We start from the raw sequence: 14364 nt of genomic DNA, 5'->3' as shown, positions 1-14364 counted from the left end.
GTTGGTACATCTGTATAATTTTATTTTTTCCGAGCTGAGGGGAAATGTAAATTGTGAAAGTGAGTGCAAAAGAATTTATTAGAGATGTGTAGAAGGGGGGGGGGGCATAGAGTTCAATGAGTATGAAATGGAGGTTGTATCCTTGACAGAGAGAAAGGGTGCAACAGGAGACATTGTTTTGGGAGAAAAAGTTAGAGAGTAAGCAATAAGAGAAAAGATCAAAAGAAATGATGAGATGAGGAAGGTGGAGATATTAAAATTTGGCTGGGGCGGATCCAAGACTTTCTGGGGGAGGCATTTTTGTTCAGAAAAAAAAATGGACAAGCAAAAAAGAGAGAGAGAGAGAAAAAGAAAAGAAAAAGGGTCCTCACTCCAGAATAATGGTGATTTATGCCACGACATTTTCATTTTAAAGTACGGGGTGGGGGGACACGTACAGTACGGATGTGCCCCCACCTGGAACCGCTAAAGTATTGAGGGTACAGAAGGCTAAGAGTAGAGAAGGAGATGGCGTCGAGTTAATCATGACAACCTGCAGTCAGTGGCGTAGCTACGGGGGGGGGGCCTGGGGGGCACGTGCCCCCCCCCTGAGATTTGGTGTGCCCCCCCCAGGAGCCCCTCCTGAAAAAAAATGGCAGAGCAAAAAAAAAGGGAGAAAGAAGAAAAGGAAAAGAAGAAGAAAGACAGAAGAAAAAAAAAAAGAGGAAAATAAGAGGAGGAAGACGAGTGAATGATATAATGTGAGGGGAAGACTTGCAAAAAAAAAAATCCTTCATGTTACTTTATAAAATTTTTGCTTGCGCTTCGCGCCAGAATTGCCTGTTCGATGAGATTCATATCTTGCTCAATAGGCTGATATGGAGCAAGTTTTGAAGTCAATATACAAAACATATTTTAGCTCGGACATCGAGCTTTCATTATTTTTTTTCATTTACAAATTTAAGTGCTCTGTAAAATGTCCATTTTATGGTCTACATATCAGCATTTTAAGCTCACGCTGCGTGGTCACATTGTTTGATTTGCCAAGTTCATATTGTCTACGCGTCCCGGCTACGTGTATTCCATAATGTTCCATTAAACAAATGTATTCAGAATGCCCAGATTCTAGGTCTAAATCTAAAACATGCGCGATAGCCTGCATGTTCTTTATTTAAAATGTACTTAAATTATCCAGTTTCACATCAAAATATCAATAATTGTCTGCTCACGCTTCACGATCGCATTATTAATGATACCCAATTAACTATATCCTATTTATGATTTACAAAATATGAATATAGTGTCCCGCTTTTAGGTCTAAAATCTCAATTTTCTACCTCTCGCGCTTCGCGCTCGCATCAATTGTTTAGTTACATAACTATCCCATTCATTAATACAAAAAGTGCTTAGAATGACCATTTTTTTAGGTCGGAATGTCAAAAAAATTTGCTCGCACTTCGCGCTCGCATTATTGAAATATATACCGTCTTCCTTAACAGGTCCCTTTTCGATAATGCTAGAACAGTTAATAAAAATTTCTGCTAACGCTTGGCGTTCGCAGTAACCATAGTTACATACGAATCTTGTTCAGGATCACACATAACATTGCCCAGAATATCAAATTTTCAGGACAAAATACATGAAAGTAAAAAAAAAAAAATCGCTCGCGCTTCGCGCTCGCACTTTTTATAAGGCTTATGAGATTATTTCATGTTTATGTTGTTTTATAAGAATAAAACTGAGAAGGGACTGATCGGGGAAAATATAGGTGAAGATAATTTCGGGCCCCGTCCCCTATTGACGAAAGTCGGATCCGCCCTTGTGACACATACACACACCGGAAAAAATGGTGCCCCCTCTGAAAAAGCAAGGACCCCCCAGTGCCCCCCCAGGAAAAAAATCCTAGCTACGCCACTGCAGGCTGCAGTGCCTTTTTTTTTAAGTCATGCTGTATCAGTCTGTGACATTAGGGAGGAGATTTCATCACATAATGTAAAATATCGACAAATGCCCTACAATGAGAAAGGGAAGCAAGTGTTATTTCAAGAAAATTTGATCCATATGATAATTCGTATCCTCAGTATTCCCTGGGGGGGGGGGCGCTGCCATTATAAAGACGCGCGCTATGCGGCCTGTACACAAAATAGGGCCTATCGTAAAAGAGTTTTCTTTCACGCCCCCGCGATGTAGGCACGAAGAGTGAAAAGGGATATCGATGTTGCCAAAACCAAAATAAAGGGTATACTTTTCATCCTACTGTATGTTGAAAAATTGAATATTTGAGGCATATATATTCCGGTTTGTGAAGTGCCTTAATGACAAAGTACTGAGTGAGATCGCAGGATGATAACTGGTCGAGGGATCATTTTAGCTCGACCCCTCCCCCCGTTTCCTGGGAGCGAATTTCAGCGAAATCGTTTTTCCTGCCCGTTTTCCGTATCACGCGTTTGGGAGTATTCGAATTAGGCTTCAAGACTTTTATTTGCATTCTGTTCAAGGCAGGGTGACCAGGGGACCCCGTAACACAAAGGTTTGCAATCAAACTCTAAATCAATGCGGTTCTTTCATATTTGCAATTCATCGCAAAGCTTTGTGTTACGGGACCCTGATTTGGGTAGTTGAAATACCGGATATTTCGGAGTCAAACAGTATATTATCATTTTTATGTATTTTATTCAGAATATAACCTCGCTGGATGGGTTTTTGCCCCTATTTTCGAGTGACACAAAATATTAATATTGCGTGAATTAAGTGGTCTATAAGTTAACACTGATGTGAACATTTATAATAAACAGTGGTGTAGTATGAGCCAGGAATTTGGAGAGGCGCAGATGGCGACTGGAGCAAAATTTCTCAAACGCGAGCGAAGCGAGCGAGAAAAAAAATTACCTTATCCAACAGATCTTGACATTAAATTCAGAAAATGATGAAATAATTTAATCTTCCCCTTTCCTCTTCTTTTCTCTTTTTTTCCTTGGTCGTAAAACTTTTGGTAATGTTTCTTGTATTGTCCATTACGTGATAATTTTACCTTAGATACAAAATTGATTTTGTTTGGATTTCCAAAGAGAATGGAAAACAAATCAACACGAGTGCGGCCCGTTTTATCCACTTTAAGTGTAAAATATAGCAGTACAAAACCTGGTGTTGATACACAAGAAGCAAATCTAAACTACAGCAGGTCAGAATGTCTGACATGTATTCCACGATTGGACAGAAAGTAAGCATCCTCCTACCGCCGCCTGCCTTATACAGTCTTGTTTTCTTTTGCCGCTAAGCCCTAAACACGCACTTGGTTTTTAACGTATTGTAGAAGAATATCTATGCAAGTTCGAAGGGATTATATGTCGACATAAATCTTGTTTAAGTGCATTTCTAAAAATAATGTACTAAGCGTTATGAGCGCGAACTTAAGTTTTTGGTGATTTAGACCTAAAAAAGGACATCTAAGCAGTTTTTTGTTTAGAAAGTCAAAAAGGGGCCTAAGCTTTCGATCCTAGCAGAATCTTCGTCGGAGGCAAAATGACAAACATATAAAGTGGAACAACCATAATATAGACCACAAACAAGCTACAGCAACACTAGAAACAAGGAGACAAAAGGGGCATTAGTGAGTAGAGAAGACCAATCAGGTTAGTGAAGGGGATGAAAGAAAAGGAGTAGGCAGACACAAAGGGAAGTTAGTGTAAGTAAGGCCAGTAAAAGACCTCAAGCCAAGAGGGATTAAAATAATGAGGCAGGCAACATCAAACAGGATCTGGAACAAAACAGTGATAATGGGATGAAAAACAAGAGAATTAGTGAGAGGTGGGTCAAACAGGTTACAAAGAAAGGCTTAATAAACTGGTGCATAAGAGTGGGGGGAAAAAAAGAAAAAGAATGGGGAACAACTGATAATGTGCAAAAGACATATAAGTATATATGATAAAGCATTAAACAAACTAAGAGAAGAAGGTAAGTGTAAATATGTATCTATAAGTGATATGTATATAAATATATCCAAAAAAGAAATGTATATGAAAAAATATATAAATACACATATGGTGTAACTGATATTGTAATCCGCTAGGTGTGATGGGAAAAAAACATAAGACTATATAGTAGGGAAAAAAAAAGAAGAAAAAAAAAAACCTGTATATGTGAAAAAGAGGAAGCAAATTGCCTAAGAAGGTAAAAGCAAATATAGAAGAGAGGGGGTGTATTATGAAGAAACCATAGTATACATGTAAATAAGCAAATGTGGTAAATCTAAAAGAGGTGAGTGGAGAAAAAACAAATATATATATATATATATATATATATATAATAATTATTATATCGCCTGAATAAGGAAGGAAAAATTGGAGCTGAGCTTGTATGAGATATGGGAGGAAAGTAGAGTAAGAAACTATAATGTAACTATTCAAAAGAGCTGAGGGGAAAAAGTTTTTTTTTTGTAATTTTTTAACAGGATGGGCATCATAATATGCGAGCGCGAAGCGAGAGCTGAAAATTTTTCTTAATTTTTCTTTGTCAAGAATACGATGCGTATCTCGCTGAAACAATTTTTTTTTCTAAAGTCTCCTTCAGAAAATGGATTACAATTCATGGTAAAAACATGCCGAATGCAGAAATACAGCTCCAACTAAATTAAACTTGGGGGAGGGGGAGTAAGAATCACTCCTCCTTGTTCAATAACAATTCCTTACGAATACTAGTAGCTGGTATTTTATACCAGCTATTCTTAATGAATTGTTTTAGCCTCCCACATTTGCATAGGACGAAATTGGAAAGTATTTATATTTCAGCCAGTGCAATAAACAGAGTGACTCTCGAAACTCGGCTGTTTACCATGTTAACGGATATCGTTCTCAAGAGCCTATTTAGTTAGCAATGAAGTAAAAATGCCCAGAAGCGTGGGTGTGATTATGTCGCCTTCTCTGCAAAGTGATTTTACGGACGGACATCGAATCGCAAATTCACTGTCATTATTGTCATGTTGTGCATGGTTCCAATTTCATTATTTGGTTTCCATGGTGATGCTACGATGGAGAGCCTATTTTTGTATTTTAAAATATAGACAATATCAGTTTACAAAGCAATTAAAAGCAATTGACATGCCCTAGTAAACTGAAATAATTTTTTTAATGGGAGAGGGGGAGGGTGCGGGAAGGGGGCTGTTAAAATCTGTTGTACATACGGGACAACATATTCTTCAATCTAACCTAATTTTGTCCATTCAAAATTTACATTTTTAAATATTTTCAAGACCTTTCTTTAAAGTTTTGCCCTGGTCCAGAAAAAAATCCTTCAATATATATTAGATGAACAAAAAACAGTGCATGCACAATTGGAGAGATGCCAGGATGTAATAAACACTCCAACTTTTAAATGTATACTTTTGGTTTCTTTGTTCATATGCACTCCTATGTCACAAGTCGTGTATGAAAAAGTGTCTATAGTTGTCCCCCCCCCCCTCATCGGAGTAGGAGGGGGTAGAGGTAATTATATTCGCTGAAATACAATGTAGATGATGAGAAGAAAAATTACGAAAACCTCGAAAACAAAGTACTAAATGTATTCGTAAAATGAAAGTTAGGTTTCTTGTTGCATACCGGTTGTATATTCTATTTCATAAGGACTACTGCAAAAAAAAATAATGATAATGATAGATAAGTAGGCTTAATATTATCACATTTTTGGTTCAAAATCTACTATTTGATTTATCATGAAACAGAAAAGAAGAAAAAGAGAGGGGGAGCAAGTTGGGGAGTATTGAAGAAATGAATGGCGATATTTAAAGTTTGAATTCATGTTAGTCACTTTTATTCTTCCTGAGATTCATGGAAAATGGGTAGAAAAAGCCAAAATTTAAGGATGCAAATCTAAGACGGACATGAAATGTTACTCATGTTGAATCATGATATGAATAATTATGTTGAAATCATATCTTGGAACGATTGAGCATCAATTATATCCACCGCAGTGTAATTTATGAGAGAGGAAATGTACCGGTATTAGTGGAGGGATCTCACTTGACGACCGTGTAATAATATGTCACACAGTGAACTTTGTGAAGGTTTCACCATTATATTTTAACCACACAATGTTAATCAAATTTTCATTAATATTATTTTGTCCAGTCTTGATAGTTTCAACACCACATGAGTGACTTTATATTGCTTTCGTTCGACTTTATTTATATCATGTTGCATTTTATTTAGTTGCCGCCCTTTTTTGGGGGGGGGGGGCTGACCATGCAAAAAAGCACAACTATGGTCATTTTTCGTTTTTGTACACGGTTTTGGAAAAAAAGTGAAGCACCTCAGCCCCCCCCCCCCGCTTCCGCGGTTCCTGTTAAGCAGGCTTAGTTGCCAGTGTAAGTCAGAAAGTAAGTAGGCAGAGTCTTGAGATGATAGCAAAAATCCATCAGATATATTTAAAAGATTATTTTAATTAAGTTACCTGCAGTTTATTAAAGAAAGGTCGCGTACAAAAGAAACAGGGGGAACGAGAAAAAAATATAGGCGAAAGAACAAATCGACCAAATGAAAATGAAGTATATTTGCCCTTTACAGTAATTATTTGCCTGCAATGAAAAGATCTAATAATAAATTCTTATTGGTTGATCTTGGGATACTGAGGTAACCTTGGTCGCTACTATCGTGCATCGGTGCCCTGGCACCCTTTGAATGGATGTAAACAAAAGTTAAAATCAATCTAAGAAACAAACAAAAATGACTTCAATGGGATGAACTTGCAGCAACAAATGAAAAAAAGTAATAAAACATGTTCATGACCTAATAATGTATTAATTATTCGTACTCTTTATCTCTTCTCATATTTTTTAAAATTTGAATAATGATTTAAACCAAATTAATTGAGTATATCCCGAATAAAAAAAAACCTAACTACCCTCACTACATTATTCATTATTCCGAGAAAAGATATATGTGTGCCAAAACAATGTGTTACATAAGAAAACCGTAAGTAATATTAATATTGGCTACGTCCAGAGACCCGTTGGTAGCTCAAGGCTATTTCGATAACAGGAGGGGATGGGGGTGCAAGAAGAATTGAACGAAATCGCCATTTTTCCAGTGACATACACTCTGAAAAATATTGGGTAAAAATGCTCCATGAGTCAGGGTAATTATGTGTCCAACCAACATTGGGCATTTCTTTTGGGCATTTTTATTTATCCAGTGTGATGAAAATTTTGCCCATTCTAAAGTAATTGCTGCTTATTTTTTTAACCTTACTGGACAATATGCTTCCCGCATTGGGTAAAATACTGCCCCAAATTAGTTGGACACATAATTACCCTCGTATACAAATTTTACCATATATTAATATTAATTTTTACAGTGTAAACATTGACAACAGCAATGAAAAACATTTACAATCGTATATAAACTGACAAATAATTTCATATACATCAATTAAGGTACCGATAAAATCAAAGAGCACAACAATTGCAAACATGTACATATGATTTATAAATCACTTCAACTGGTAAATTCCGACTACCTTTCACTCAAATAAAGATTAAGAAATATAATGCAAAAATAGAAAAAAAAAAGGATAAGAGAAAAGACAGCCACATGCACCTTCACATCCGAGCTTAAAACTTAAATGAACACTAATCCTCCTTCAACCTTCTCATCGCCCCGCCTGCCCCCCCCCCCCCATAATAGCCACCTCAAACCCTTACCAAAAGCAAGCCCACGCAATCGTGACATATATATTATAAAAAAAAACATGATATTCTGCAGAAACCCAATGACCCAACAAAACCCTATTTTTCTCTCCCATTATGTGCAACATTTCATATTATTATCTAATTGGAGAGGAGAGAGAAGAAACTCAAGAAAGGGGGGAACAAACAAACAAGTAACTCTGCCATTCATTCGAAATAAAACACTGTATGATAAGTGAAAAATCATGGGGCCACCTAATCCCCCTCCATAGCACCGTCCCATGCTACGTCTAATCCACATTAGTCTAAACACGGAGGTAGAAAAGAAACTACATCCATGGTCTAAACTTGCAAGTAGAGCAGGGGCGGCAGAACGTATTTTCGTTTGGGGGGGGGGGGGGCAAAGCGAAAACACGGCACTTATCTGCCAAAAAGAGCATTTTGGTGCAAACGGATATTTTCACCATGAGATTATCATGCGTGTGTTTTGTATTAATTAAGTTAAGCAATCGTATTTTGAAGTGATTTCTGATTGATAAAATATATATTAAGGTATTATTTTTCGCGAGTGAGCGAAGCGAGAGAGCGGTTTGAAATTTTTTTCAAATCTGAAGTTGTAAAACTCGCTTTTAGGTCAATTATGGACCTAATGATTACTGTTAAAAGGGCATCCTTGCGAGATGTTGCGAGCGCGAATCACGAGCTCAAAATTTTGGAAATTTCATGTAATAAGCCATGCATGAAATGTAAACATTCCGAGCAGTTTTTGTAATCATAAAAAAGAGATTAAAAAGAAGCGCGAGCTAAAATTTTTAATATACTAACCAATAAAGGAACCCTTTGAATACTGCATTTAGTGACTTATGAATAGGATACGTGCTACATATCTCACCAATCGAATAATACGAGCGCGAAGCGCTAGCTGAAAATTTGTGATATTCTAACCAGAAAACTTGACATTCTAAGTATTTTAATTAACCAGGAACAGAATGACTACCTTAATAAAAAATAATTGATGCGAGCGCAAAACACGAACCAAAAATGTGTGATATTCCAACATGAAAACTAGACATCATAATCATTTTTGTACGAACAAAGTGAATACCTTATACTAAACAATAATTAATGCGAGTGCAAAGCGCGAGCCAAAAAAATTGTGATATTCTCACCTGAAAACTGTATATTCTAAGCACAATTTGTAACCAGAAACAAAATGAGTACCTTAATAAACAATAATTGATGCGAGCGCGAAACACGAGCCAAAAATGTGTGATATTCCAACCTGAAAACTGGACATTCTATGCATTTTTGTAACCATGAACAGGGCGAATACCTTATACTAAACAATAATTGATGCGAGCGCAAAGCGCGAGCCAAAAATTTGTGATATTCTAACCTAAAATGTATTATCTTTTACTTTAAAAGGGGTATTTCAATTTGAAAAAGGGCACATTTCATTTTGAAAAAAGGGCATTTTCCATTTTGAAAAAGGGCATTTTTTCCTACGGGGAATTTTTTGGGGCACTTGCCCCCTGCCTGCTCCCCGGTTCCGCCGCCCCTTTGGAGTACCAGCTCCGGAAAGAAGTCGGATGCAGGAAGTGGGTAAACGGTTACAATGACATCGCGTTATGATTAGTCTGGCCTTATTTTTTTTTAACTCCTATAGCTATCTATTGGAAATGACGTACGTCAACTGATAAAACGTCAGTTTAGATTCAAGATAGAAAATTGATTATTTAACACCACTTTCGCTCAGGGAATGGGCATAGATAAGATAAGCGAGCGGTTGGGTACATATGTATATACACCTTGCTGCAACAGATCTACTTTTACATCGAAGTTGGTCGTCTAGTCATAACTGAGCCGATAGATCATGCAATCTATAATGAGATATACGGTGTTAGCCGTATTCTGCATTTGTTTCTGCAATGTTGCATTGTCTCAAAACTTTGTGGAAAGTCCCCAGGACCAGACTATTCGAGAAGGGCAGACCGTTCTCTTTCGTTGCATCATCAGGAACCTACAAAGCAACCAGAATGTCTACTGGTTTCGCCTGTCAACGCGAAGGTTCTTAACGGTTAACCGCATGGTTCATTCTCACGTACCACAGCATCAACGCCTTTCTATTCTGGGCAACGCCAATCTTGGAGAGTACCACTTGCAGATTCGGGACGTTGAGCTCGAAGATGCCGGCACCTATCGTTGCGGATTTGCAATTCCCAACATGCAATTTACCTTCAGAAGTGTCGTGCTTGTTGTGCTGAGGCCACCGAATCAGGGTTCGCCGATGTGTGAATTTTCTCCAGACCGACCAGACGTTGATGACGTAGCGATGCTGACATGCAGATCCGAAGGCGGTCGACCGCCAGCGAGGCTGACGTGGAGATTAGGAGAAAGGAACCTTACAGAACCGAAAGAATCACCCAACATTCTGTCAGTCGTTGTTAGCGGTGAGCACAACGGACGACAATTCATCTGCGACAGCGAGTCTCCTGCAGTAGACGAACCGCGTTTCTGTAGCGTCACTCTTTTGTCGATTCGTCCCGATGTTCGAGTCGAGCCTCCTCTTGGCATCGCTGAAGTCGGAGGAAGTATTGTCTTTACATGCGTCGCGTTCGGCCTGCCCGAAATTGTCCGATACGAATGGTTATTCGACAACAATCCAGTTGCTGACATCCAACGAATAGAGGTAAGCCGAGATGGCAGAACTTTGATAATTAACGATATTACACTTGAAGACGACGAAAGTCCTGTCCACTGTACTGCAACTACAACGCATGGGTTATCATCAACTTCAGGAGCTTTGCTCCAAGTCAAAGAATTATATACAGTTGAACCGACTACCATTAACGCAACTGGTTTTTATAACGATACAATGGGTGAGTTACCTAATAAAACTTCCGGTGTCATCATTGCAATAATCGTCATCGCTGTCATCGTCGGACAAGTCTTGTTTGTCATCATGGTTTATGCTCTCCATAGGTATGTAAACAGGATGATGAAAGATAGGAAAGCAAGACGTCGCTCTGCCCCTGTGATGAGAGACATGGATATGGGAAGTCCTCCAGAACCGAGAGGGAAAGGTGTCGATGATATGGGAGAGAACATCTATGTTGGTGGTGTGAGTCTCAGGCCTAATGATCGGAGTGACATTGACCCAGAAACCGGTGCACCAAGGGTGTTTTATAGTAGCATAAATGATTCGTCGTTTGATAGCATGGGTGAAGGGGTCTATTCTCAGGGACTTTCATCTCCTCCTGTGGGTGTTTCTCTAGGTGTAGCTGGTACCCCTGCAGCATCTCCTCTGGATGTTCCAGAAAGCGGACAACGTTCCTCGGCGTCCCCTCGCTCGCCAATTTACAGCAATGCCGTTGCTCTTGATCAAAGTAATCAGTCATCCCAGGGCCGTCTACCGCCTCCGACAGCGCCACCTACGTCACCGTCCACTGTTTCAGAATCCCCTTACGGATACGACTCGGTGCCATTTGTGGAGGCAGAGGAAGAACCCAGGCGTCCTCCTCCACCCACCGGCAACCCACCACGCCCTCCCGTCGTCGTTACCTCCCCACCACCCAACAAGCCCCCGCCAAGAGTCCCAGCTGATAAACGCCAGTCCAATCCAAAAGGTACAGTCCCTGAGAAAAACGAATACTGTGGATTGACCCCTGGTAGAACAGAAAGCCGGTACCTCAGCCTTTGCCACTATGACGAAGCTTACGCTGACCAGGTGCTCCAGCAAGGCGCGAGGTTGAATGGCGAAGTGTACAATCCTTACGATCATCCGGTGGTGGATTCCGACGATGACCACGACGTTGATGTTGACAAGCACCACGATGATGACGGATACGTGTACGAACTACCGCCTAGTTCTTCATCACCCGATGAGGTGTATGACATCCCTCCCGACGCTAGCAAACGAGAGTATACATTTATGGGTTCTAACCTTCCCGCAAAATGAGAATATAGAGGATTAGATAATTTATCATCACCAACGTATCAAATGAATGACTGAAACTTTTTTTGCATTTATATCGTTAATTTACTCGATATCAGTGGCTGGTCCATTTGATGTGTTGTAAAGAGAACCAAACACCATGCATGAACCAGACCAGATCATAGTCTGTTTCACTTATTATATATTATATTTGTTTTCATCGTCAATATGGTGCATTTCAAAGATCAAACAGACAGCATATACATTAACTTTTTCATTTAATTTTCAATACGTTTCTAAAACTTTGACTGTAAGATGTTCAATTGATCATACACGAATCCTATTTGTCACATCATATCGCAACAATGTTTTTTTTACTTAATTTTGTTTTTCTTAGAAGGAATAGATCATTATTATATTCTTACCAATAGAACAAGACATTGTTTCCAACCGGGTCAATTAAAGTGATTATGACTGATATCGGTTCCCTACATCTGATATCCGGCCAGATATCCGGATACATTTTAAAGTGTTCTTTTCACACGTTCTATAAGGATATTCGTTACCTAAATGTGATTAGATTGTACTTTCGGTTAAGGTCATAACTGACCTGCACCAAAAAGGGCGGTTCCTGAAGTAGGAATACAGTTTCATAATTCGATTATAATTCTAGTTTTTCCGTTCAGATTCTGATTTACGTTATGGTTCAGATTGATTTCATTCTATTTCTTTAATAATATTTTGTCGATTGAATTTAATCGTTCTCACATATCCAATATCGCGAACATACATTAGCAAAATATGTGATGCTTCAGTTGTTTCGAAAATGATCAGTCATCAAAGTTTATTAAAGCATCTTGCATTCGGGCATTACATAAAGCGACTGCAGTACTGTTTAACCACAATTAAGGACGAGTGATTTAGATAATTATTTCAATGGCATTCATGGTCATAATTTGTCTTCATCCAAAATACAGGTTTGAAATAGTACTTCATATTTGTTTACATGACATAAGGTCGAATTACGTTTGAAATTATAGTTCGTGATATCTTCCTGAAAGTGAAAGAAGATTTTTTTTGTCGTCGACTGTTTAGACCTACAATTGTAGCTTAATAATATATTCTAATGCAGAGTTTAATTATCAAGATAGAGTGAGTCACCAATCAATACTAGCTGATTATTTGCGAGTTTTTGATGGCTATTACTTTTATCTACAAATCCATCCAATTCTCGTTATTTGACTAAACAGTACTGTAACAGTAGCGTATCAAGAAAGAAGCAGGGGAGGGGGTCTTGGGAGGGCGAGATTACCAGGGGCAGTGTACACGGGGGGGGGGGGCGGAGTTCGTGCACTCCCCTAAATATAACATAATAAAATATTATTTTTAAAGAAAAGGATTTTGCATGGTTGGGGGGGTCAGACGTTCTGAGAAGTAGAAATCTATTTGCATTATTTATATTGAAGACTGTTTTTGGTAAATAACAAATAAATATATAACAAAATGACCACCCCTTCGGTGGAGGGGGGGGGGGGCATCGTGTACAGGCTTGCTGGAAAACTAATATTTTGTATCCATGCTAAAAGACTCTCAATTTCTAAATCGCAATTTGTAGATATGATCCCCCTAAGTGAATGTTTTATGTACTGGTATTACAAAAGAGTGTTTCATTAATTGTGTAAATGTATAGATATGTGTAATCTTAGAATATATTTCTTACTATGCATTGTGCTTAAAGTGAATGGCTGGACCATTACAATAATGTATGTATATATTGATCGCTATTTCCGTATTTGGTCTTTTATTTTTGCTGATTGATTAAAAGAAATGATAAGAGTTATAGATTACAGAAATGTTCGTATCTTGATGTAACGTTTTCAAAGTGAAATCTACAGTCTACATCAAACTTATAGACATATAATATTGAAGGAACTCTACAGGAGTGAGAAATAGAACTAGAATGATTGAGCTGTAAGAGAGTGAGACAAAATGTTATAGAAATGTAACAAAATAATTGGAGAAGAAACCGCATTAATGAGATAGATAATGAATGGGAAATGGGGGGGGGGGGTAAATTTGGAGATATATATAGAGAGGGGGAGGGAGCGAAAGAGAAAAAATTCGGAAGTCTGAGTCAAAAGAGAAGAGCGCACGCCCTGAAAGGGGAAAGGAAAGAGGAGAGAGCGAGAGAAAGTGATGGAGGAGGGGGGGGGGGTGCAAACTACGAAATTGCGCCGAAATCGGAAGGGCGAATCGCGTTTTTTTTTTTTACAATAAACTGATTATCCTTTCAAAAAAGAATAGCATACGTGGATAGATGACAAAGTATCGTTATTTTTTCTTCTTAAAAAATCACAGAGGTTTGGTCGCCCCCTATCAGAAGCCACGCCTCTGCCTTTGCTTTTGAGTCGAATTTACCATTGTTGCTACAAAAAAGCACTGTTATGAGTCAAGTCGTATTTATTGTTAGTTTTTGAGAAAAGCCTGCTGTCTAAAATTAGAATAAGGATTTTAAAAAGAATCAGTTCCAACAACGTTTGTTAGTAATCAATAATATCCCAAACTATTACCTAGCAACTACAAAGCAATGATAACAATTAGAAATATACTTCAACACAACGTCATTAAGCGCTTCAGGCGCAACGCTAGTTATCATGACCAATTTTTTAGTATCAGTCTAGCCTTTTATCGTGTTTATTACTTGTAAATTGAATTTATTGTACCATGACGTTTGTTTTCTTTTTGTTTGATGAAGCATTAATTTCAAACATAT

General features: G+C 38.3%; 1 protein-coding gene across 1 annotated transcript; it reads left to right on the top strand.

Moving 5' to 3' along the window:
* Window positions 1–7366: 7366 nt before the first annotated feature.
* Window positions 7367–13431, top strand: LOC129262495 (uncharacterized). Its single transcript, XM_054900618.2, has one exon. The coding sequence runs from the start codon at window positions 9531–9533 to the stop codon at window positions 11613–11615; it is 2085 nt and encodes a 694-aa protein (XP_054756593.2). The 5' UTR covers window positions 7367–9530; the 3' UTR covers window positions 11616–13431.
* Window positions 13432–14364: the final 933 nt, after the last annotated feature.

The sequence above is a fragment of the Lytechinus pictus genome, chromosome 5, assembly GCF_037042905.1.
Source record: "Lytechinus pictus isolate F3 Inbred chromosome 5, Lp3.0, whole genome shotgun sequence".
Taxonomy (NCBI): Eukaryota; Metazoa; Echinodermata; class Echinoidea; order Temnopleuroida; family Toxopneustidae; genus Lytechinus; species Lytechinus pictus.
This window is presented reverse-complemented; position numbering and strand designations above follow the sequence as displayed.